At 42.5% G+C, this 26,171-nt stretch overlaps 1 protein-coding gene across 4 annotated transcripts in view; it reads right to left on the bottom strand.

The window, feature by feature from the left end:
* The window catches only part of megf6b (multiple EGF-like-domains 6b), a 67,397-nt gene that overhangs the window by 2,960 nt on the left and 38,266 nt on the right, over positions 1 to 26,171 (bottom strand). For all 4 annotated transcript variants that reach the window (XM_037101143.1, XM_037101142.1, XM_037101144.1 and 1 more), the window contains 30 exons: positions 25,369 to 25,491; positions 18,929 to 19,051; positions 15,428 to 15,553; positions 14,581 to 14,703; positions 13,777 to 13,899; positions 13,533 to 13,670; positions 12,417 to 12,539; positions 12,074 to 12,196; positions 11,666 to 11,836; positions 10,829 to 10,960; positions 10,589 to 10,717; positions 10,364 to 10,492; positions 10,057 to 10,191; positions 9,705 to 9,839; positions 9,493 to 9,618; positions 8,999 to 9,130; positions 8,467 to 8,595; positions 8,244 to 8,375; positions 6,875 to 7,003; positions 6,654 to 6,782; positions 6,198 to 6,326; positions 5,976 to 6,104; positions 3,726 to 3,854; positions 3,462 to 3,590; positions 2,142 to 2,270; positions 1,827 to 1,958; positions 1,619 to 1,747; positions 1,408 to 1,536; positions 575 to 703; positions 313 to 441 (listed from right to left, as the gene is read on the bottom strand). In XM_037101143.1, the coding sequence (XP_036957038.1) occupies positions 313 to 441; positions 575 to 703; positions 1,408 to 1,536; positions 1,619 to 1,747; positions 1,827 to 1,958; positions 2,142 to 2,270; positions 3,462 to 3,590; positions 3,726 to 3,854; positions 5,976 to 6,104; positions 6,198 to 6,326; positions 6,654 to 6,782; positions 6,875 to 7,003; positions 8,244 to 8,375; positions 8,467 to 8,595; positions 8,999 to 9,130; positions 9,493 to 9,618; positions 9,705 to 9,839; positions 10,057 to 10,191; positions 10,364 to 10,492; positions 10,589 to 10,717; positions 10,829 to 10,960; positions 11,666 to 11,836; positions 12,074 to 12,196; positions 12,417 to 12,539; positions 13,533 to 13,670; positions 13,777 to 13,899; positions 14,581 to 14,703; positions 15,428 to 15,553; positions 18,929 to 19,051; positions 25,369 to 25,491 (3,903 nt within the window). The remainder of the gene's footprint in view (positions 1 to 312; positions 442 to 574; positions 704 to 1,407; positions 1,537 to 1,618; positions 1,748 to 1,826; positions 1,959 to 2,141; positions 2,271 to 3,461; positions 3,591 to 3,725; positions 3,855 to 5,975; positions 6,105 to 6,197; positions 6,327 to 6,653; positions 6,783 to 6,874; positions 7,004 to 8,243; positions 8,376 to 8,466; positions 8,596 to 8,998; positions 9,131 to 9,492; positions 9,619 to 9,704; positions 9,840 to 10,056; positions 10,192 to 10,363; positions 10,493 to 10,588; positions 10,718 to 10,828; positions 10,961 to 11,665; positions 11,837 to 12,073; positions 12,197 to 12,416; positions 12,540 to 13,532; positions 13,671 to 13,776; positions 13,900 to 14,580; positions 14,704 to 15,427; positions 15,554 to 18,928; positions 19,052 to 25,368; positions 25,492 to 26,171) is intronic.

Genomic DNA, 26,171 nt, shown 5'->3' with positions numbered 1-26,171 from the left:
TTATAACATAAATAGAAAGCAAGATATATACAAACTATACTAAAAACAAAACAACTATTCAACTATATAAGGAATAACCAATACCTATGAATGTTTAATAATAGAACCACAGGTAATATAAATCGATAAATAGACTTAAAAGAACCCAGAATGTGCTGCTGTAAACATGTAATAAACGGAGTAAATAAAACCGTAGAGAGGTCAGAGATCTCTCTGTCAGGCAGAGGTGAGAGAGTTATTGTATGAAGTGATGGCTTGTGGCAGGAAAGATTTCCTCTATCTGTTGTATCTGTTAATCTGTTCAGTTCTCACCGTGTTCACACTGATGTCCGTAGTATCCTGGACCGCACTGACACGTCCCCGTCACTCTGTCACATGTACCGTTATTATGACAGACACATGTCAGCTGGCAGTTGGCACCAAATCTCCCCGCAGGACATTCTGCAGGAAGACACGGTTAAGAATAATAACACATGAACATAGATTCACACAGTGCTGCAACGCATCACGTATGTGGTAATGAGCAGAAGCAGGTGCAGATGTAGGTTTGGCTGCAGAGTGTGAGCAGTGTCACCTTTGTCGCAGTGTGTTCCGGTCCAGCCCAGACCGCAGGTACAGTTGCCGCTAGCAGAGTCACACACTCCTCCATTACTGCAGTTACAGCGCTGGACACAGTCCGCCCCAAACCAGCCTGGAGGACAGCCTGAGGGCAGGAAACACACACTCAAATTAACCCCAGGAAAACATTCTGCTTCATTTTCTAAACACACACATGCAAGACGACCAATACAGCCGGCTTTCTGCTTTTGAATAATTCCACTCGCAGACATCAGGGCTTGCTGCTCTTCATTCTTGTGCATGAGAAAAACAACCTTGACATGTAAAGTGACCTACGTGATCAATCACAGCACGTTCAAAGTGTTGAAGACACTAATGGAAACCTGCTCGGAGGAGTCTATGAATTATCAGAAGGCTCCTGCTCAGAGGTCACAGATGAAACAAAGATGGCTGTTGAGTCATGTTACATGTGATGTTGATGTTAAATGTCCGATGTTAAACAGATAATAGTTATTTTACTGGTAACAAATAAGGAAATGCTGTGTGAAGGTGACAGAAAGATTCTACACAGACAAACATGTAAAGATTGAATTCTGAAATAACTTGACCTGGTTCAAACAGCTCTGTTTGGTAACAACTCGTTTGGATTCAGAACCTTTATTTATTCGTGTTCAGATGTTTGTTTTGTTTTATTATTTATTTTCTTTATACATCAGCATCTGCTGCAAAACAACAACAACAACAGATGTTTTATTCAGTAGAGTGACTGAAGCAGTGATCTGCAGTGTGGGAGCAGAACACCAAAACAAAATGAAAATCACACCAGTGTTGGCTGAGCTGACAACTCACTGTGGCCACAGTTCTCCCCTCTGCGTCCGGGCAGGCACACGCAGCGGCCGGTGACCGGGTTGTTCTGGGCTCCGTCTCCACACAGCGCCGCCCGAGCACAGTCGACTCCGTAACGGCCAGCTGGACACGCTGTAACCACCAGACACCAGGTGACTTGTCATCCTGTACTTTTATCAATTACAGATTTATTGCATTGTGGTTTCAGACTCACTGATGTTGCAGCGTGCTCCGATAAAACCTGCCGGACATTCACAGGCTCCGGTGGAAGGAACGCACTTCCCTCCGTTGTCACAGCGACACTCTCGTTCACAGTTCGGACCGTAAAGACCCTCTCCACAAACTACAGATGAAGACGAGGTTTAGTACTTTTAAATGCGATGTGTCATGTCTGAGAGGTATAAACATGATGCTGTACATACTTTGGTCACATTTGGGGCCGTGGAAACCCGGAGCGCAGTAACAGGATCCAGACACTGGGTGGCAGAGCTGGTTTGTCTGGGAGCACTGACAGACCCGGTTACAGTTCTGTCCGAATGTTCCTGGAAGACAAGCTGATGGAGGGAGGGAGGGAGTTCACAGGTGCCGTTTGTTAGAGATGTTCCTGCTTTCTGATTCATCATAAATGTGTCTTGCGGTGTGTTTTTATAAATGCAAGAATGAGTTCATAAAAAGATGCTCATCGTCCAAATGGACAGAAAAGCAGTGGAGGCGGATGTTGTTCCTGCAGCACTCACTCTGTTCGCAGCCATTGCCTGTGAATCCAGGAGGACAGCCGCAGTCTCCAGAGACGTGGTGGCAGGATGTGCCCTGAGCGCAGCTGCAGCGCTGCATGCAACCCTTCCCATACGTGCCCGGCAAACACGCTGAAGGGAAACAATCACAAGACATGTTTGTAGCTATAACTTGGGAAGAAAATTCTGTACATCATCTTTTATCCTGATCATCACTCATTGTTACTGTTGACCAGTCTGTTATTTTGACTGATAATTAGGTATATTTCCTAGTCTAACAACCTCTCAAAGCGCTGTACAATGCTTGTCACATTCACTTATTCATAAACACATTTGAACGCTGATGGCATCGCCTGCATGCAAGGTGCCAACCTGCTCTTCTACTCAAAGCGCCCCAAAATGTTTTTTTTTCTGTGCTCAGCTGTTCACACACACTCTTGCCCAAGGCAGACACTTTAAAGTATGAAGATTTCATGCATCTCTGCGATCTGGAGTGACCCCTGAAAATCACAACGCAAGCGTGAGCTGCGGTCAGAGCGTCGCAGCCTGTGGGCCCTGCAGCTTGAAACAACAAGAGAAAGCTGGGCCCTTCAGTTTGGGTTCACCTCCGCTCAGAACAACCACAGCTGGCCAGTTTGACGAAGCTTTAGATGACATGTACATATGCATGGATTATTTATGACATCTTGTCATCTCTTCTCTCCTCCTTTATTTCTTTTTCTCATCCTTTTGTGCAGGAGGCACAGCAGTACACATTCCTCTACCACTGCTCTGGTGGACCAGGTGTTGTCATTTGCATTCACATACTTGTATTGACCATATTTCTGACCTTAGGAGACGACCTGCTCTGCCTCCTGGGCCACAGCTCCCAAAGCTTGTATATGTATATGTAGTGTTTTTGTGGTTAGTGTGGTTTCTATCTTTTTATTTTTTCCTCATGCATGAATGTATGAGAACCCTGAGGAGCACAAGTCTGATTAATTGTGTATTATCAAGTCAACTGTATCCTTATAACCCAGAATTATAAACTTGCCTCAGAAGGCAAATCTCAACAATATTAGGATAGTAAACAAAAGAAATCTCATGAAGAGCGAGAGAGAGAGAGTGACGGGATCACTCTTCCTCTACAGACATGCTGAATTACAGGTTGGAGATTCAGATTAACAATACCAAGAAAATAAGTGCATTAGACATAATGTACAATAAATGTTCGGGGCAATAAGTCAAAGTGTTTTATCCAAACAATGAAAGTTTTCTTTAATCCAAACTTCGTCCACAAGGTGCTGCCAGAGCTCCACAGTGTCTGTGACTGCAGGTTCGTACCTTTGTCACAGAGTTTTCCTCTCCAGCCAGCTGGACACTGACACTGTCCAGTGACATGGTGACATGAGGCCCCGTGCACACACTGACATCTCTCCTCGCAGCCGGCGCCAAACAGGCCTGGTGCGCATGCTGAGCAGAGAAGGTGCAAATTGGAAGTTATAATTAACAAAAACACACATTATAGCCAGTCGAGCAGTTTCCACAGTGCAGCGTGAGGTCACAGCGTCTGTAGGTTGTTGTGCAGGTACAGACTGGCCGCCTCACCTCTCTCACAGAGCTCTCCGACCCAGCCGGCGCTGCAGCTGCACCGTCCGGTCTGTCTGTCACACTGGCCGCCATTCTCACATTCACACTGCTGCTGGCAGTCGGCCCCGAACCAGCCGGCGACACACTCTGTGTACACATACAGCAGCGTGCACAAACACAAGAGACAGAAAGCAGATACATCATGATGCGAACCACACACGACAGGGAAAAAACCTGTACTGTCGTATTTCTGCTGAGGGCTGCAACATGGGTTTTTTTTCTCTTTTTCCCCCAATAATTTATGGTTGGACACAGTGTGGAGTTGGCAGCCGGAGGTGGCAGCCGCAGAGTTTGGAGGGTGAAGACATTCCAGCGACAGGATTAAAGGTTTCCCGGTCACGAAGAGGAGGCCGGGCCTGGCACAGTGCGACAGGAGAAGGTTGTAACAGGCACAGAGGGAGGATAGTGTGTGATGCGGAGCTCGGGGGGGAGAACGAGCAGGAATGTCATCGCCGGGTCGACGGAGACTTTTACAGGGCAGGCCAGTGTGTGGTGGGGGGACGAATTCTGCCAGCAAATAACCAGACTGTGGGCTAAAACAAATGAGCTAAGGCTGCAAGCTGAACTCAGGCTGATGGATTTCCCGAGCAGCACAGTAAAACAACCACAGAGCTCTGTTTTAAATGTTTACTGCAGGGTTCAGGTGATGTTATTCTTCTGCATTTCTGTCCAGACTAACCAACATCATTATGGCTTTGCAAGAAGAGGCTGAATCAGCGTTACTGTAGAGCTGAGACTGTCTAACGCCATAAATCATCAGATCCCCCCCCCAATGACACGTGTTTATACATCAGTCCACGTTCAGTATTTATTTCCTCATCATGGTTCACTTTCTAAAGATCTTGTCCGTTTTACCTCGACTCTGAAGAGTTAAAGATTCCGGCCTGGGAGAGCTTAGGCAGCCGAAAGGTTACTGCCACATAACCACAACTTCTCCAGTTTGATCAGTGTCCTTTCGCTCTGTCTCTACTCTTATGTTTCCTGTCTGCACCCACTCTTGAATAAGTATGAACAAAAGCCAAAAAAAAAAAAATCTGCTTTCACATACACACACAAATTAAATGATTTAAACAACGGGTGATAAATACATATACATGTCAGCACTAAACTCACTTGCTATGTTCGTGTTCTGCTTGTTTACAATGTCATTTCACTAATAGTTTACTGTTCTTTAACTGCAGGCCATGTTTTGTGTTGTTTGTTTTGTCTCCTTTTTGTTTTGCTTAGTCATATTTGAACACCTTGGTCAGGCAACGACAGACGACAAAAAAGCCTTTTGGCAAATTCTAACACATTTAGTAATATTGCTATTATTTGTAAGAAAGTTGATGCGTGACTTCAAATTTTAAAATGTGCCTGAGTCCAAAATAAGAACGGGAAATAAGGAAAAGTATAACAGAAAAACCTGTCTGTAGAAAGTTGGAAGAAGTCAGGTTCCACATGTGGAGAGTAAAAAGAAGCAGCAGTTGGAGTGGTTAAATGGAAATTCTGGTTTTCAACCAGCTGGATCTTATTTTTCTAGATTTTTTCCAGTGATCATTTGGGTAATAATGTCACCGTGCCGGGAATTTGTGGCAAAATCGCTAAAAACAAGGCACTAAACACCAGCAGCAGTTTTACAACCCTGATTCCTCCCCGAAAATGGGATGCAGTGCAAAACATAAAATAAAATGTGATAATTTGCTATTCCTTTGTGACGTTAACTCAATTGAAAACAGTACAAAGACGATCCATTTAATGTTTAACTTCATCAACTTCATTGATTTCTATAAATATTTGCCTATTCTGAATTTGATGCCAGCAACACAGTTCAAACAAGTTGAGACAGGAGCAACAAAAGACACCTGTTTGAAACAGTTGACTGATAAAAAGGTGATGGAATCATGAGAAAACGAATGTCTGTTCTCAACATCCATCGTTTCATACAACGACTTCCTAGTTCAACTTTCTCCCACAGAGATTTGTGTACACTTTTATTCTTAAAATGAAAAGGTTTCAAAATGATGGTAAATGTTGGCCTGTCTGGTAATTTCCTGTTTCTCGCCCTTTAGCTGTTACCGTAGCAACATCAGTGTTCCCGGACTTGAGTTTGTTATTACAAACGAGGGCCAAAAGTGCAAAAATAAAACCAGAGTTGTAATAAATGAGAACTTTCCTCCAAACGATCCATCTGAAGGTGGTTTTGTGGTCACGCATACAGACTCTTACCCAGTTCACAGGCCGTGCCCGTCCACCCGCTGGCACATGTGCACTTTCCGTTGGTCTTGTTGCAAGTGGCTCCATTCTGACACAAGCAGCGCTGCTGACAATCTGCTCCATAAAACCCTGCAGGGCATTCTGGGAGACGAACACACAGACAAAACCATCCTGTGACCCCCTGATTTACCCATCATACAGATGATTGCTCTTCTCTGTGCTGTGTTCACTCACCTTCTGTGCAGTTGGGTCCGGTCCAGCCTGGCATGCAGACACACCGTCCACTGGCCGGGTGGCAGATGCCATCGTTACGGCAACTACAGGTTCGGTTACATCCTTCCCCATAGGAACCTGTGGGGCACGCTGCCAGGAGGGGGACAAACAATATCGTTACCTCCTCATGAACTCTGCTGATCAAAAGTGGAAATTCCAGTGTCTGATAAGTGATACATGGGGAACATCGAGTTGGTGCTTTCTCATGTGTAACTGGGCTGGGCTTTCCCGAATAACTCTGAAACCAAGCGTGTTTTTGTTCCACTGTGAGTCGGCATTACAAAGATGTTCTTGGTGCTGCTACACAAATACCTGATACAAACATCTAGGCCTCTGATTCCACCTTTCCTTCATAACAAGAAGGGACTCCAGACCCTGTGAGCTCTCTGAACTCTCTGTCATGCACCTGTCACTCACTGAGGTTGCAGAAGGGACCGATCCAGCCGGCGGTACAGGAGCAAACTCCACTGACGGCATCGCAGCTCCCACCATTCAGACACAAACACTTCTCCTGGCAGTCCAGCCCGAAGAAACCCTGAGGACACGCTGAAACACATACAGAGAAAGACTACCTGTTAGTAGCATATATACATATTCAGAAGGTGAATTTGGCTTTGTGATCAAGAAGCTTCACTTACGCTTTTCACAGAAGGTCCCAGTCCATCCCACCTGGCAGGTACAAGCTCCGCTCACATGGTCGCACAACGCCTTGTTGTCACACTGACACCGATGACGACAGCCGAGACCAAACATACCTGCAGGACACTCTGAGGGAATATCACAGACACAGCTTGGACTTAGAGAGCAGTGATTTGTAGCCTCAAATAGCATCTGATGTCCAGTGTCAGGTCTTATAAAGGCTGGTTGTTGGAATTATATGAACACACTGTACAGTATGTATTATAAACTCAAGATATAACCAGCTTATATAATTAAATAACTTTGAATGAATTATGACAGCCATAAAGCCGATGTTTTCATTTATTAGAGAGTAGAAAATAGACTTGATGATGTTTTGGTCTCACTTGTTCATGTTTACTGTTCTGCCCAGTGCCTTTTTTGTGTGAAAGATTGAACACACATCACATATAATTATCAAGAGACATTCCCACGGGAGAATTAACCCTGGACAGGCAGAGCATTGTCTATTTTGATGTTGAGCAGCATTCAGGATATCTTTTTTAAAATAAACTGTAGTTATACAATGTAACAATTAGACAGAACAAAATATGTACTAAACAAATGAAAGCCCTGATAACAAGCAGACTAAATTGAAATATTAAAGCTACTGTCTGCAGGATTTGAAAGTACTACTTTGGCGCCATCTGGTGGTAACACAAACAAATACACTGTGCAGAATGAATGAATAAATGGGCAGAAAGCAACAAATATGATTCATCAATCTCTCTGGAGATTATTTCATTTTTGTACAACCTGAAATAAATAAAACTAGAGTGACTTGTGGTTTTCTGCCTCCTTGCACCAGTAGAATTGCTGTTCCTGAGCTGTGGTGTTGAATAACAGCTAGAACATGTTTTGCAGACCTTTGTGAACTTGACCTATGACCTTTCAGATATAAATCCATCACTTTATCATTTGGGTGAAAAGTTGAGTAACGACAAGACTATAATCAGTTCATTCTTGAGTCCGAGTGAATTGGTGCCACATGTGAAGAAATTGCCTCCTAAAATATTGCGTTCACAAGAATGGGACAGAAAGATGTATGAACAGTGTAAAAAGAGGTGTAAAAAAGAGTTGTAAAAATCTTTTTATCAATAATGTTTCAGTCCTCAAACCGTCATCTCAGACTGATATATTGTTAATAAAGTGAGCACTGACAGTGTGCAGGATTGTTTGAAGCACATGCCAACAAGATGTTCTGGTGTGCGAGAACTTTGTCTTAATTTCCTTACAAAGAAAAACCTGAAACAAAAAATTAACGCATAACTTGAAGACCTGACACACTGTGGTATTTAAATGCTCTAACACAAACGCACAGCTACGTACTTTGATGGCAGCGTGTTCCGGTGTAACCGGCCTCACAGTTGCACTGGCCGGTCAAAGTGTCGCAGCTCCCGTCGCCGTTCCTACAGTCGCATGTTTCTGCGCAGTCTGTGCCCCAGTGGCCTGCATCACAGGCTGCAACACAGACATCACGTTTGAGTTTTGGTCTGACATTCGGGAACACTCTGTTTTGAAGAGTCTCACTGAAGATTTCCAGCACTGTTACCTTTCCTGCAGTTGTGTCCCGTCCAGCCAGGAGCGCAGGTACACCGCCCAGTCACCGGGTCACAGCGGGCGTTGTTCTCGCACACGCACTTCATCTGGCATCCTTGACCGAAACGTCCGCTTGGGCACGCTGCACAAGAAAGGAAAATGTCTCAAACATCGAGACTAATCTCCCATAACCAGCTCCACCAGATTGTAAGCAAGCACAGCAAGTTCCCATGACAGGTTCGGTTCCATGATTCAGTCGTCAAGTGAGGCTTTCAGAGCCAGTGGTTGTTTGAAATGGAAATACATTTGTTCTTCTTTGTGAAAATATGTCTGAGAGGGTTTTCAGGGATTAAAGCTAATGACCTCGGAGAAAACTGCTACTCCATCCTCTAACATGTTGCTTTATTTCTTTTCCAAGCTGCAACACTGCACCATTTTCATATTCCACATCCTCCCACCCTCCTCCTCCTCCACCTCCTCCTCCTCAGCTGGTTGTTTAATGCATGTTGCTGTGGAAACCAAAAATGCAAACCGTGGATACTTACAGTTCTGGCAGAATCTGCCCATGAACCCTGGAGGACAGCTACACGAGCCGTTGTGTTTATCACACACGCCTCGGTTCTCACAAACTGGGCAGGTTTCCGTGCAGCCCGGACCCCAGAAACCCTCCGGACACACTGTAGAAATAAAAAGGGAAGACTGATATTCACATTTTATTCACATCATCATGTAGGTGTGAAAAAACATTTTAGTTAGCTGAAATAGATACAAAATAAAGCTACCTGAAATGTTAATCTAAACTGACTGAATTACTAAAATAAATCAAAAATAGACAGTGAAGTTTTTAGTCTTTGTCAGTTTGGTCAAATTTGTCAACACAAGGAGCGCTGGAGCATATTTGTATTGAGTCTACATAATTAAATATAGAAAATGAAAGTGAAGCTAAACTGACTGAAACTGAGCTGAACTGAAGACAAAACTTCTAAATGAAATAAAAATATAAAACCGTACAGTAATATCTCTACAGTTTTGCACTCACAGTTCTCACAGTGCTTTCCTGATGTTCCTGCTGGACACATGCACTGTCCCGTCACTTTGTCACATGGAGCTCCGGTGCAGATACAAGGATGAACACAGCCCGGTCCAAACCTTCCTTCTGGACAGTCTGACACAGGACAGAGCTGTCTCAACACAGGAGGACAAAAAACAGACGGCAAAGGAGACTTAAAGGACGAGGAAAGTGTGTCCTACCCTGATCACAGTTCTCTCCATGACGACCAGGAGGGCATTTTCTCTGGCACTCTCCAGTCACATGATCACACGACACTCCTTGCGGACAGATGCACTTCTTCTCACAGCCGGCGCCATAAGTACCCGGGTTGCATTCTAGAGACAAGACAGAGCAAAACTCAATACTCAGTTTAATGAAGTGGCTCCATGATTTTATCAAAAGTCTTCTTCCCTTAGTTAGAGAGGAGAGAGAACTCTTTGACTCTTCAAAGATTGTCAGTCTGTTTGCTGGTTATATACGAGTGTAACACAACCTCCAGTAAATGTTAAGTAAGGTCTTGTGATGAACAAAGCTTTGTGACACTGCTCTCACCTTCCTTACAGGTGTTGCCCTGGTATCCAGGTTTACAGACACATGTGCCGTGTCTGCGGTGACACTCCAGCGTATTCTTCTGCACACACCGACACTCATCAGAGCAGCCCGGGCCGAAGGTCCACTTAGGACACGCTGAAGAGAAAAAACAAGGGGGAGAAGAAGACATGGAAGGAGGATTTCACATCAGAATAGCAGCCACAGTTTGAAAAAAGAAAATGTGTATATCTCTCAAATCTACCCAAAAGATTTTAGAGAAAAGTCTGGTAATATAAGAATCTGGTAAAATTAGGACACTGGGACTTACGGAGGTGGCAGAAGCGTCCGTAGAGTCCAGGATCACACAGACAGGCTCCATAGGTCCGGTGGCAGCGTCCATTATTGGCACAATTACACTTCTTGTTGCACTGCTTCCCATAGAAGCCCTTAGGACAGCCTGCACACGGAAACCATTTTGAGATTCTGAGATCACCTCGTGGTTGGAAATGAAGGAGAAAACACTTATTTTCTGGGACAAAGGGACACAACCCACCATCCTGGCACAAGTCCCCACTGACCCCGGGCGGACAGCGGCAGCTTCCAGAGACGGGATCACAGCTGGCACCATTTTTACATTTACAAGGGAAGGAGCAGTTTTTACCAAAGAATCCCTCGGAGCATGCTGTAAGAATGAAAAAGAAAATTACTGCTCAACTGTCCCGACTGACTTTATTATCTAATACAGCAGTGACAGGATACATATGCGTGCGTATCTGTGTGTGAGGAGACTTACTCTGGTTGCAGATGATGCCGATCCACCCATCGGGGCAGTCGCAGCCAGTTTTCCACGGATTGCATTTTCCGCCATTAGAACAGTCATCGCACGTCAAACTGCAGTCATTGCCGAAAGTGTCATCCAAACACACTGAAGACAGAAGGTTAATGAATATGACTCAAGCTTGCACTGATCTTTAACTTCACCGACAACAACCATTCAACATTTGATGCTCACTAACACAAAATTAAGAAGACACCTCTCATTTTTTAGGACAGGATTTTGGATCTTCTGCAGATGTCAGAGGTTATGAATGTGCCAGCACTGACAGAAATTATAACAACTTTCAGTCAAGCTAAGATTGAAGAGTGTTACATCAAATGAAGGTGAAAAGCTATTGGATATTGGCAACAATGAGAGAAAAAAAATACTGAAAACCACAAAAAAATCTTAATGGACAACGTTTTGATCCCAGTGGAATATTCGTCAGGTCATAAAAAGGCAACATTTGCTTTGCAGGCGTTATTCTTGTCATCTTTCAATAAAGCAACATTAAACGTTCAACTTCTGCTGCTGTCAAAATAGTCCATTGAGTTTTGGCTACACAAAACAGAGCCTCTGACTTCCTGTTACAGGCTCTGTGTGGCTGCCAGGACGTATAAGCCTCAGCATTCCTGCCAGAGAAGCTGTGGTGTTACAGTACGTACCAACAGTCTGGGAGCCGTAATTAACCCCCACCATGTGGTCTGTTCCTGCCTGCAGTCTACGAGTCTGTCAGACAGCTCAGGTAATCAGATACAGGTTCCTGTTAATGATAATGAGCGCTTAATGGTTTTCTTAAGGGGGGGGAATCACCAAATTTCTCTGCCAGGTTGCTCTCGGCCCTCAGTTCCCCCTCGTCATCTTCATAGTCGTCATAGCGCTCCAGGGGTTGGCTGTAGTCCTGCATTAAGGTGAGCTGGGGGCGAATGAGAGGCAACTCGATGGGACCGCCGCTGGACAGGGCCTCAATCGCATCTTCAAGTGCTGTGAGGAAGTAAATTACACACAGTTTCAATAAAGTGCACTGTATGTTGTTTCATTTTGTGTCTTAAAATCCATTCGTTTTCTACAACAAGTGAAAAAAAATCTACAAAAACACATTAACAGTCGCAGTCTAGACTGAATGACTCAGTAAACAGGATGTTTTTTGCAGTACAACAACAGTTTGGCAGGTGTGATTTCTGCTCGCCCTCTCTCTTTAACCTGATTGGTGATACTCACGGATGCAGGATTGCCGGTCCTCGTCCAGACGGAAACCCCGGCGGCAGAAACACTGGAAGGAACCAGCGCTGTTCTGGCATGTGTGATCACAACCGCCATTAGTAGCCAGACACTCGTCTACATCTGCAACAGCACAGACACAAACACACACTTCAAACACTTTTGTGACAACAAGAGGAGAAGTAGACAAACCGAACAGATTTCACTTTACATATGAAACTAAAACAGAACCAAAATAACCATTGTGCATGTTGATGTCAAACTGAAACTCTGCCAGATTCAACAGAAGTAAATAATCCATCTCATTAAAGTGTGAGTGGCATCCACATTTGGCTAAACACACCATCACAGCTACATCCGTCCGAGTTGAGTCTGTATCCTGCTGAGCAGTAGCATTCATAACCTCCAGGGTAGTTGGTGCAGTCCTGCTCGCAGCAGGAGCTCTGCTCTCCACACTCGTCCACGTCTGCCAAACACAACAAGCCGGAAGACAGAAGTTATGAACCGAGTACAGTGATATGCTCCCCTGCTCACTGACACTAACATTTTATGAGATCATGAATTTTGTACAGATTTAACAGCCAATTAAGGTCAAAGTTACATGCAGAGGATAATATTACTGAATTTGAACTTTTACTTTCGGAAGTTTGGCTCAGTAAATGTTCACTCCTGTATTCTAAGGCCAAAAATTCAAGAGAAGCAAAACCAAAAGACCATTTTGGTTCCTCACATCTCTTAATGTCCCAACAGATGATTTTAGGTCCAGTGTTTTTAGGAAGATCTATCTGCAGAAACTGAATATAATATTCATAATAAGGTTCTCATTTCATTTTTCATGTTTTTGGACACTATCATAAAGGAGGATTTCTAAATCTCACTAAATCATACACACTGGACTTGCACCTGCTGAAAAACATTAACAGAGCTTTCCTCTGCAGTAATAAAAGTCAATTTGTCAGTCACTTCTTTATTATTAGTATTCATGGCTATAGTATATTTTACAGAAAGGCACAGGGACTTCTACTGCGCTATATTATCAATGTAACAACCTCTCACACTCACAGGATTGTGCTAAATAAAGGTATTTTATCAAAGCAGATGTTAAAACTGAGGCGTCAGTAGTCCACAATTTCTAACCAAGTACAATATCTGTCTACACATAAAGTCAGCATTGACTTTTGGTTTCACAAATCAATCGAACCTCCAAATCTAAATCCTTTTGACTCAATCAAATATACTGTACTACTAACTTGGATGATAGAATATTTGTCAGACTTAGATCCAAAAAGGAGATGATTATCAGAACCAAACCTAATCATGAAATCCACTTACATGAGTCAACACACACACGCAAAACTCTAATAATTCAGTTGTTGTGTTGGTATTACCCATGTGTATGCCTTATAATCTGTTAAAAGCATGTTTGTTAAATCAATGCCAGTACATCTTGGTTTCGTACCAACGCAGGTCTTAAGGTCATCGTCCAGTCTGTAACCATGGTTACAGGAACAAACAGGCCCGCTGGTTGAATGCTGGCAGTGATGCGAGCAGCCTCCGTTGTTGTTCTCGCAGCTGTTCACGATCTCCATCTCAATTCCTTTACACAGTGAGATTTTATGTGTTACAGAACTAAAATAAAATATCTTGTCACAAATAAATCTAATGTTTCTATTCATGTAATAATATGAAGACATTAAACTGACTGTAACACTGCTTTCCATCAGATCCCAGTTCGTAGGCAGTGTGACACACGCAGGCGTAGGAGCCCAGTGTGTTGTGGCAGCCGTGAGCACAGTTGGCCTCTTCGGTCTTGCACTCATCGATATCTGTAACAAAAAAAAACACAAAAAGATAAAATAGAGTTGCACAGGTTCCTTCACCTCAACTTCTATTGCTTAAAAGCTTAAGTTATTTTATCAACACAGGGTGTTCAAATGTATCACATGTTCTTTGCCTAGGCGACATGGAAGAATAAGATTTCTATTTCTCTGCTGTTCTGAATCTTTAGTCTTTACTTTTGAGCCAACGTGGATGAGAAAATCAAAGTGCTCAGAAAAGTTGAACATGCTGATTGACACACTGGACCAAACAGTGGACAAAAAACCCAGTAGCACCTGCTAACATCTGGCTTTTGTTGTCAATATGAATGTGTATAATCTACATTTACTCCTGTGTCAAATGACTCTGCATTACTCTTGGTGATTATCAGCTGTGTTGGAAACACAACATCAGGGTAAACATTTTCATTATTACTCCTTGTCAGGCACGATGCTGTGATGTGTGTTTAAGTGAAGGTCGCTGGCTTGTTAATGCGTTTAAATCCATCTGTTCAAGCAGCACATGAGCATAGTTCAGATGCCGCTGAGTTTGAAAAGTTACCATTGTTATTGCCTTGAACTGAATTCATGGAAGAAAAGATGAGCTGATATCCCCTTATATTCTCTCCTTGCTGAACACTTAATCCGAGCTGCATAAAAAAAATAAAATAAATACCATTACAATTTTACCTTCACATGTTTTCCCATCTTCTGCCAGGATGTAACCAACTTTACAGTCACAGTGAGCTCTGCCGCCATCAACCCGACACTCGTGCATGCAGCCCCCATTCTGATCCGCGCAGGGATTCTGCACTGCACCACAAAAAACAGAGAAAAATATTCATTAATCCAATGGTGTCGGTCAAGTGGGGATCACCTCTGGCCCAGTAGGGTGGAAAACTGTAAAAACTGGATGGCGTTAAGGTGGAGCATGTGGAGAACGTTAAATCCACACTGCCACTCTGCACCTCCACATCATGTCTATACTGTTCTCTCTACATAGCTGCGTGTTTGTGTTTGACTTGTGTAAGCCTGTCCGGCATCTGGGGATGAGAACCTTCAGCTCTGCAAAAATTAGAGGAAGCTGTTCACAGCTAACAATTACAAAGCAAAAGCATCTGAAAGACAGTAATTTAAAATTCATATATGTATAATTTCCCACCCCCCAGAGGACTGTTTCTCAACAGCCCTGTCTCAGAGATCGCAGAGATTAAATAAGCAAGTACATCAAAACAAGAAAACAATGAAGGTTATGCTGTGATTCACTCCGATTGAAAGTCTCATCCCATGAACCACAGTCAGTCTTGCTCCAGCAGAGACATCCGGACAGATAATTACAGCTGGCAGCTGATGCATGCAATGTGTTTTTAATGTTATGATCAATCTTCAAAATCACATCTTCATAATTTTCCAAAGTACTCAGTTTTATTGGCACTCTCTCCACAGTCACGCATCCATTCATTCCTCTTCCTTTCTGTCTAAAGATGTGTGTTGATGTGTATTTAGCATCGCCTTACACCGGAGATGGGGTACTCACATTTACAGTGCTTGCCATCCTCTGCCAGCGCGTAGTTTGGCTTGCAGCGACAGCGGAAATGAGCGGCAGACTGCTGCACACAGTAGTGCTCACATCCTCCATTGCTGATGGCACAAGAATGGACAGCTAATAAAGAGGAGAAAGGGAAAAACAATTAGTGGCATGACAAAAGGCCAGGGAGACTTGAAGTGGTAACACATAAACCATAACCCACATGAGACATAACAAAAAATAAATAAATAAGTATATCCAAATAACCATCTTCTCACTGATGGTCTTGTTTGCTTGTGTAGGTCAAATTGAAGCATCAGTATTAAATTGAGCATTTTAATAAGAACTTATGTATAAAGAACATTATTTATAAATCACATCTATTGGATCTATATTCACCAACATTCTGATAATTCTATGAGAGAGCTCCTAACTTCTAACGAGGAGTCCTACCTTCAGAGTGATTTAGGAAAAATATTAGAGCAATTCTGAGAAAAGAAATCTTAGTGAGGTAATTGGGGTTGAGCGCATTGCTACATTCTTTTAAAGTCTATGATTGATTGATCACAAAAATAATGAATGAATGAATGAATGAATTAACATTCTAATAAAAATGTACTTCTGGTGACAATGGACAGTAAAATTGACAGGCCAATCATAACAATGAACCTCACTTTATGTCATGACAATGAGCAACTTTTAAACAGACAGAAAGAGGGGCAGTCACAGGGAAGGAGAAAACAAATTAACTGCAGCTTCATGTTAGTCTTTCTGTCTTTTGATTTGACTGCAGTGTCACATGTTCAGGAATATTTCCCCAAGGGGTCATGACCGCTGGACTGTCATTCAGAAAATACCTCAGAGAATTGCTATGCTCTGAGCCACGAGAGATCCAACACCAAAAAAAGGGCCAAAAATCACAGGGATTTGTCTGCCAGGGCCTCTCTATTGAGGACAACGCTCATCAGCTGATGAGATCGAGGGCACAATCAGCTCAATCATCTTCCCCGTCTGCGTTTCTCTTCTTTGTATCAACAGATGAAACCCCGGCAGACGGCCTGGACCTGATCCCTTCAGAGAAAACAACAGGTAGAGGCCGAGCAGCCCAGCATTCTCAAAGACAGTGTTTTCATACTCGCAGGCTGGAGTCAAGATCCATCCATCACAAGTAAACGTCAAACCGCGGAAGGCTTTCCAGCTCAAATATTATTCAGCCACATGCTAAGTGTGTGGGATACATCTGACCTCTGCCGGCAGATCAAGTGCTGGATAAGAGAAGAGGCTGAATTGATTTGAGGACATCTGCTCTTCTTTTTCTCCCTATTACTCTGTGCTGATTGGTATGTGTTGTCTTTTATCCAGTATGTATGCGGTCATCTGAGAATAAGAAACTTTTATTCACTTGTTCTATGGAATTCAAGCTTTCAGCATGTGATCTATTCGTGAACATGGACTTATTTTGAAGCTTTCCTCGGCACAATCTTAACAGGAGTGTCAGCAGACGGATATGCAGCCTTGCAGATAAGCTTCACCTGGGAGTCAGTCCAGATGTGCACTATGATTATTGCTGCAATCAGTCATTTCTCAATGCAACAGCTGTCACACAGGAAAGCCTCTCAGGGACAGTCGGGTCCCAACTACAGCGCCTCGCTCTATAAGACAATTAAACCACATTTGCTTCATGAAGCCAAGAAACACAAAGATTTCCACTCTAAATGTCAGGACACTCTGTATACATTCCTGACTGCACACACTGGTGCCAGGTTTATACTCTTCTCCATCAGCTATTTCTGGAAAAAGCCAAATTTCATGTATCTGGCATGACAGGAAGAACGTACAGGTACTGCATCAACGTTGCAAAGGTCAAAAGTGACAGGAGGATATTTAAGCAGCGAAGCTTGGGCAAGTGTTCAGCAACATACAACATAACATAATACACACTGAATTTATTGGAAGAAAAGACTGGAATGACAAAACAAGAAATACCAAGTCTACAGTCAACCAAACTGATATATCAACACACAGTCTGAGTACCTTTGTTTAATTATAGGAACTACAGATGGTGAATTTCTGATTATGCATAGATATTTTCTTTTTCTTTTTCTTTGCTTTAGATCAATCATGCAATTTTCCTACATGGGATTTGCTGAAAAGAAGCCACTTAGAGCGGATAGAAAAGATGACGGCAAAATCTGTTTTTTCAGTTCAGAAAAAAGATAATACCTGTATATGTCTCAAGATTGAAAACAGTCAAGCTATTGAGCTTTATTCTAAGTGCTGATACTTTAGTACTACCATGTAAGTGTACAAACTATAACAGTTGAGAGGATCAGTCGGTTGTTTGATTAGTAGAGAGAAAACGTTGGGAGGCATTTCTGTATCTTTATCATCAGAGAACTGACAGGAAAACAAGGACAGAGAGATGTGAGAGACCCGAACAGCAAATATTCTAATGTGTAAGAAGTTTTAAGCAAAAATGTCCTCAACTGTGAGAGTTTCTTTCTTTTTTTTCTTGCCAAAGAAAACAAGCCATTTAATGAAAGTAAACTGCAGTGACCATTTTTCACAATTTTCTGAGATTCTATATGCCAAGAAATAATCGAGAAAGTAATCAGCAGATTAATCAGTGTTTCCCATTAATGGCCTAACATCTGGCAGGCGGCTAAAGTCTAATTTGGTACACCATAGTTTTATAGTTAATGATCTGAAAATAGTTTTCACTTCTTAAAATGGAATTAATGATCTCTAACGTTTTGGGCCGTTGCTTCAGCAAAGTATCCTTCAGCCCCAGTCAGTCAAGCCCCCTCGCCTGCTGCTGGACTAATGCACAATGGAAAGCAATGGACTGACTATTGACTATAGGCAGCAGAACCAAGGATTAGTGTTTTATTTCATTGTTTTCTAGCACACCAGATTTATTTTGTGCCACAGTAGACCATTGTTTTACGAAATCCTGTGGCAAACACTGTTAATGGATGATGAAAAGAGTAGTTGGTTGCAGCCTTGCTTCAGATTTTCTCCAGGATCAGTTTGATTTGATTCACTCACAGAAAACTGCTTCAAAAATGTCTTTCTACAATTTGTCTACTGACGGGAGTGAAAGTGCACAAACTGTACTCAGTGTGGTTACCGTCAAATGTTATTCGATTCATCTCACAATAGCGCTTTTTGTCAGATTCAAGGGGGTCATATAGTGCAACAGTATGAATGTGGTTTGCATGATGAAGTGCCCATGTCAAAAAACACATGTGGCCAACCTTCAATGAAATAATAACCAGAAAATGACAGACCTAAAGAACGAAAGAGTCAGTGTTTCATTGTGTGCGAGTTCTGTGGGGCCACATTACAAAGAAGAGCCTTCATACTCTGTTTCTGATGGGATTAAAGGAAGGATGACACCTCGAATCATGCTGTAGTCAATTCTGTTACTTGATGCTTTCCCTGTTAGCTGTCTTTAGTGCATGGATCTCAATGTGTGACCAGTTTTCACAAAGCTGTGATGTTCCTTACCTAGACAGGTGCGACCATCTACGTGCAAGCGAGAGCCGGGATGGCATTCGCAGTAGTAGGAGCCCCTGGTGTTAACACATCTGTGCTGGCAGCCTCCATTGTGGACCTGGCACTCATCAATATCTGGAGAGAAGGAGGGAGAAAAGAGACAGACAGAAGCAGTCATAAGTAGAGAGACGGGAGAGAAATGAGCACAATTTGACTAAATCCTCTCATTACGGCAAAAAAAAAAAAAAAAAAAAAAAAAAAAATGGTCACAAGAATAAAGCCCAGATGAGCTGCCAAGTCGAGGGAGGAATTCAATGCAGGTTTTAGGATAAAGATGTACTCTGAGAAGAAAGGAGATGATGGATGAGAAGGGAAAGTATTCCACAAGTGCATTACAGCTCAAACAAACAAATCCCCCATGTGGGAACAACTACTGAACATTTAAACCCAAATTTAAATTCCTTTGCTTCTTGTCAACGTCCCTTGGGTGCAGCAAGCATATGGAAACTTAAATCGGAGGATGCGAAACACACAAATTCCTCTCAGCCGAGCGTTTAGATTATAAACAAATAAAAGAGGGGGGTTCTTCATCTGAGAAAGTGGTGGTAAGCGAAACATGGCCGACCAGATTTTTTTTAAAAAAAGCCTTATTTTAGGGGTCAAAGACTTATAAATTGTTTTCTGAGCTCCAGAGCAGACCCCCTGTGAGATCTGAGCTGATTTATGAAGCCCAGCTCTGTTTGGACTTCTGCTAACAGCCCGTCTGCCGCCATCATCGTCAGGAAAAATTAGGACATTAAGTTGAACTCACCTCACCTCCAGGTCGGTGACAAGTTACCTGTTTGCCTCAACATTAACTAAAATTTGCACAGTGGAGTTACTGGAAGTGTTGCTGACTGAAACAAGTGACGTGACATATTAAAAAGGTGTCTGTGAAAGCCTCTTGGCTGCTGAATGAGGTCTGTAAAAACAGCTAACACATCATAAAAGACTATAAGTCAGCGCCAAGTTAAATGTCTGTTTGAGATTTGTGTTGTTCAGTACAGTCTTGACTCCAGGCACCCATTTTCAAAAAGAAACTATTTCAAGAATTCAGAAGAATTCCTTTGAAAAAGAGCAGTTTTGAAAAAAAAATAGCCAAAAATAACCACTTTTATGCATTTGTCTAAATACATTTCTTTCAGTGTTTTTAGTACACAACTCTTGAACCTTTGAGTGCCATACCACAGACCACACAGTTTGTCTTCAGGCACTGTGTTGTAAACAATGCATTAAACGGTCCAGCATAAATAAACCCCTTAAATAATTCCTTGACATTCATCACACCATAAATCCCTTCCCTTCATAAAACAAACAGACAGTCTTGTACCCTCAGTGGGAAGAATAACTTCACATGTATACAGTCGACTTTAAATCTCACCTCTCAGTGCGGGTTCTTCCCACAATTTGAAGACATTAGCAAAGTTTAAAGTTCCCATAGATGTAATTATGGCCGTCACATGTCTGTGTTTATGTGTCAGCCCTGTGATAGACTGGCGACCTGCATGGTGAACCCTCTCTCTCGCTCAGTGTGAGTTGGGAGAGCCAAGAACAACAGGGTGAAGATAATAGATTGATAAATACAGGTATAATGTGTCATGATGCTACTGTGCTGTATATATTTTAACAGCCAAATTCACTAAAAAAGGTGATTGACTCCTTTCCCCATCACCAGTAGACAAGTTTGACTTTCTGTCGTTTTTCCCGTCATGTTTGACATCACGCCGGAAAATAGAGAACAGCAGAAAGCAGCATGGAGGCCAGTGACACTCTTACAGTGGTTACTTCTTTTACTTCAGTTGGTCTGTCTTTCAAACTCAGCGCTCAACTCAATCACCGCAGATCAGAGCACCAACAAATACCTTTGACTACTGCAGAGTCACTTCAGCCAGGAATTAAAGTTAATTGTACCCTTTTACAGTGAAGACAAAAGCCATATGGAAGGAGAACAATATTCAAACATCTTCGAGCTCTGTATTTGGTCTCCACCAGGGAAATATCTGACTCTTTAGTTGCTAAATGCTCTGCTATGTTCACCAACTAGTTGCTAACTGTGTCCCAGAGGGTCTGCAACTCATGGTCAGTGGAAACTGTGTGGGATGAACGCAGCATGGAAGTTGGACAACCTGCTTCTGAGCCTCATCCTGCACATTACATACCACCACGTCACTGCTTTCATGTTCCCACAGTACACACAAACAGTTTGATCTACCCATAATTCAGCTTTTTACAAGACCCAGAACATGTCATAATGATGTTATAGAACCTGATGGTTGAAGCAGTGTTGTAAATAATGTCATCTTACTGGTTAACATGATACATGAAACACAGCTTCTCCTAAGAATTACAACAAGGACAGGATTAGGATGAGAACAGAAATGTCTGAGCATAAAGGGATTCAGATCTGCACGCCTAAGGGTTCCAGTAAAGCCTGCCCACGATGGCTCAATTATAGAAATATCCTGCAGCTGAACCCATCAACTAAGAATATCCCACAACTTCTTCAAATATAGTGTTTGGGGCAGAAATGAGCTTCTAAACTTTCCTCTTCTCTCTTCCTTGTCTCTGCTGCCAAACTTCATTCAGCTCCACTCCGTCCAGGAAAGCTGGCAGAAGTCGTCCTTTCGTTTTTCCATCCATGCTGCATGCCGTCCTTTGGTTTGGTTTTTCATGAAATGGGTCCAGCACTGTAGAGCTGCTGTTCCTCTGTCGACTTCAGCGCACAGTCAGTGAATCCCCTCCAGCCTCCAGAACATGATCCCCTCCGTGCTCGGAGCCAAAGCCTCAGCAGTTGTTGGCTTTCACAGTGGGTGCATTAATTCTCTGCCCGCAGCCACCTACAGCACGGTGTCGTCTTCATGGAAAATTATTTTGGTCCGTTTCCGAAAAAGGTGATTTGTTTATTGTGGCAGAAGATAAATTATTTCTGAACACTGTTGATTTATCTCCAAGAAAGACATCTAACTAACACAGCAGACCAGGAGGATTATCAGCATTGGGCTCATAATAAATGTAAAACATGTTTCATCTTGTGCATTTATCCCCGAGTGCTGCAGTTCTGCCAAACATGAAAAGAAATTTTCAATAATAATAATATTGACATAATCAGTCCGGAGTGGATCTGGTTATGAGTCCAGTTTGTGATAGCGTTACAAAGAGTCTCTCATGATTCATAGTTCATGTTTTCATGAGCTCTAATCTTTGTTGATAAAAGCCATCCTCCTCTGCTCTGATCAGAGACGACGTTATCTGGGCAGTGCCAGACGGCAGACACATTATCAGTGGGACTGATTAGCCGGTCTGGCTGTGGAGAGGCATAAACAAATTTTGTGACTACAGTAAATAACTCCCTATTTATCAATTAATTTCTACGAAATATGAACATGTTGAAGATTTGTGCAACCAATCATTTTCTAAAAAAATACTAAATTAAGATTTGTTCTGAGGGGGGAAAAAAATGTGTAGTTGCATTTCCAAGTTTTTATTAATTTATTGTAAAAGAAAATGACAGCTTTACTCATTTAGGTGTTTAAACACAATAAATACATTTTCCTCAAAAGGATGGAGAGAAACCAAAGCAGCCTCATTAGCATTTTGGCTGTGATATTATCACTTACCTGCAGCAAGGTAGCCGACATTGTGGCCGTAGTATCCATGGTAACAGTGTGGCCTGTAGCAAATCCTTCTATAGTAATTGTACGGATAGTTTGCAGCAGATGTCAGAAATGCCATTGCTTCAATTAATACCAAAAAGTAAATCCAGCATCCTGATGACAAAGCCATGACCCAAAGTGAAACAAATTGCCTTAAAAAAAATGTTCAAAATTGCACTTTAAGTCTAAAAGTTATCTTTATTGAACATATTAGCAATACAAGTAGTTCTCCAGGTGCTGAATCCTGGACTGATGTAACTACTTCTTGTCCACTCTGCCTCCGGATTTTTCTCTCCATCTGCATCTCTCTTCCACCCTCCCATCTACTAAATGTCCATCACATTAAAGATCCTCCCCTCTCTCCTCTCTGCCTCCCCCTCTGCCTAAACCAAATCACCAAAGGTACATCCAGCACAAGTAACTGTATTTTACCAGCCAACAGTGACTAATCAATGATTTATTACATTTTGCAACAGAACCACTGTATTTTACTGTCTCTTCAAAGAATGTCATGTAATAAAAAGGGAGATTTATGAGTGCACATCACTCAGGTGTACTAGACCGAAAAATGTGAAAAGACTAAAAATGTGCTGTCTATGTCTGTCTTTTGATATTGACATGTTTAAAAAAAAAACTGCCACCAAAGCTGAGCCAAATTTGATAAGTGCCAGAAGTCAGATTCAGTATTTTTAATCCAAACATCTGAGAAAGGAATGAGCCGTGCTGTGAAATCGTCTGTTCAGGAGCTTTCTTATCTGTTGCCAACACACGCACAGAAACACAGCGGCAAGACCACGTCAGCAATTTATAGAGCTCATATAGGGCAAAGCATATTCAGGGTCAGCATCACTTCCCTGACACGAGCAGAAACGGCACGATACAATTACAATGAATGCTCCTCTTCTAATGACCATACTTCTAATATTGCACCCTTAAAGCTCCTGTAACTTACACCTGTAGAGTCATTACATCAAGCAACAAGCACCCGAGAAGTACTCAAGCTCAGACAGAACAGCAGAAACTGATACTGATCGTTTTTGGGACACAACACACAAAGATATTAACAACTCTGCTCACATCGCACATAAAATGCATATTTGTGCAGACTTCAGAATCGTGCGGACTGCGATGGCAGCCAGGTGAGCTGGAAAGCAGCCCGCTCAAGCATGGAAGACAGATGATAGGCTCAGATCCACGACTGTAAGACTCCTTGCCAGAGTTAAAAAAAAAAAAAAAGGTGAACAACATACCAGAAAAATCCTGAAGAGAACCTAGCAACAGTGAAAATCTCATCTCAAGCAACGACCCTCTCATACGAGCACTGACACCCTGTTGATGTTGGAGAAGGCGACTCACGCACTACTACAGCTCACTATTAAGACAGGGGCCAAACACTGGCAGACCGTAACTCCCACCTTCATGCTCGCATTGGCCCGAGCAGTAAAGTTCATTTGGCATGACGGCTAAAATGTTGACACTGCTGCACTGAGCTGCCCTCAGCATGACAGCAGATACTGTTGGACTCTTTCTCTTTGATCCGTGCCATTTTTTTGTTCAATTATTAAATGCAGGAACAAAATTGAAATTTATTCATAGAGGTAACTCTCCACAAGGGATTTAAATTGATATTCAGGATTGTTTAGTTTTTTTAAGAACTGAACAAAAGATGTATTTGTTCGTTTCTTGTCCATGCCAGCAGTATTGGCATATTAACATCCTGCAGCAGATGTCTTTCATTAAAAAAAAAAAAAAAAAAATATGATATCATGTTGCCAAAGACAGGATTCCCTAAAAGCATTACTGTGGTTGCGCACGATCCAATTCCCTCAAACCATTCATTCTGAACAGCTAAATAAATGGACCTCGTCTCTCATCTGGACTCATGCGGGTTTAGACTCTGCAGCCCTCCCACCAACAGCTGATCACTTTCTGCAGACGCAGCCCCACACATGCAGCGCTCACTTAAAACATCCACAACATCCATCCAGCTTCTTTTACCTCTGTTAAAACTAGAGCCAATTACAGACAATTACGACATTAATGCTGCAGGTTGCTGTTTTCCTCCAACACACATCAGTGGTAGAGGGCAGAGAGCTATGAAAGCCAGCTGTGACAACGTTCCCATCAACTCTCCTAATAACCGTGACCTGGATCAGATCTCTCACTGGTTCCTCCAGCAGACAGCAGAACTGCAGAGCGCTCCAGCGTCTCTCCTCTGGGCTTGGCTGCTGCACAGAGGAATCATTATTCTGATTAAACCAACCACTCGCAGAGATTTCCTAATCAGAGACATCAAACTATGATGGAGCAAAAGGAAATCTCATGGGAAAATATTGAGCAGAAGCTCAGTTTTGGTGCGCTGTGGTTCACAGACACTGGGCCTCATGATGACTAGTAGCTGTACTTTCTTCAACAGCCAGTCTGAGTCAGGAAATCCTATTATCATCTAGTCAAATGATCCAGTCCTGCAGTCCATGTGGGTTAAAATGATCTGGTTTTGATGTTTGCTGGTTGCAGGGTCTACATCACTGATCCACAAATAAAAATTACAAAACACATCCATGTATGTCAACACAAACACAGGCAAAAAAGAAATACAGAATAAAGGAACAAAACTATTCAGTGTAATGGGTGCTGAGTGAAGGAAAGAGACAAATCCTGCTTATTGTTAGACAAGCATTAGGGGGAATAAGTATTTCTTTGATTTTAAACTGGTATAAAACCCAGCGCTGCAACTAAACAATCAGTAAAAGGACTCACCATGACATGTTTTGCCATCTTCATTCAGTTTCAGTCCAGGAGGACACCTGCAGTAGAAACTTCCAATGGTGTTGCAGCAGAGAGCCTCACAGCCTCCATTGGTCTCCTCACATTCATTCACATCTGATGGGGAGAAACAGGGACAGAGTTAATCCTGCAGTCGTTCAAACCACAAGCTGAGGCAGAATATACAAAGAACAAAGAAGTGTTGTTGTAAAACTGTCACACGTGTTTAAAAAGTTTAGTGTTTTGCTGAAAACACAGAACGGAGCTTTTCTTGAGCAGCCAAGATTAAGAAAAAATGCGTCTTCCTTTTCATGTCAGTTTGATTAGGTTTCAAGTGTTTTCCATCAATTTGGAAGTGTGGAAAGGGCTCAAGAGCATGGAAATTCATGAGAGTTACTGCAGGAAACTGAGTGTTGTTTCCATCCAGCACCAAGGAAAATGGTAAAGGGAAAAATGCACAATACATCCAAAACAAGATGAAAATGAATTAAGTAATAAATTGAGAGGGACAGGCAGAAATATGCAGCAGTGACATGTTGTCCAAACCACCTCTAACCTGGGAATTTCCTCCAACAAGAACCAGGACAAGACATTTGTCACTGCTGCACAATCTCCAAAAATCCACACGAAGTCCCAGTTTTCCTTTTCATTTCCATCAGCAGATCTCCGGCCAAAGCTGTCATCGACCTCACCAGATAAAATCTTTCCCTTCAGTTCCCAAACTACACATAATGACTCAGGTCAGATAGAGGTGCGGACAGCATATATACCATAACTTGAGCCTCTCTGAAATGCGG

The sequence above is a fragment of the Acanthopagrus latus genome, chromosome 6, assembly GCF_904848185.1.
Source record: "Acanthopagrus latus isolate v.2019 chromosome 6, fAcaLat1.1, whole genome shotgun sequence".
In the NCBI taxonomy this organism is placed as follows: Eukaryota; Metazoa; Chordata; class Actinopteri; order Spariformes; family Sparidae; genus Acanthopagrus; species Acanthopagrus latus.
This window is presented reverse-complemented; position numbering and strand designations above follow the sequence as displayed.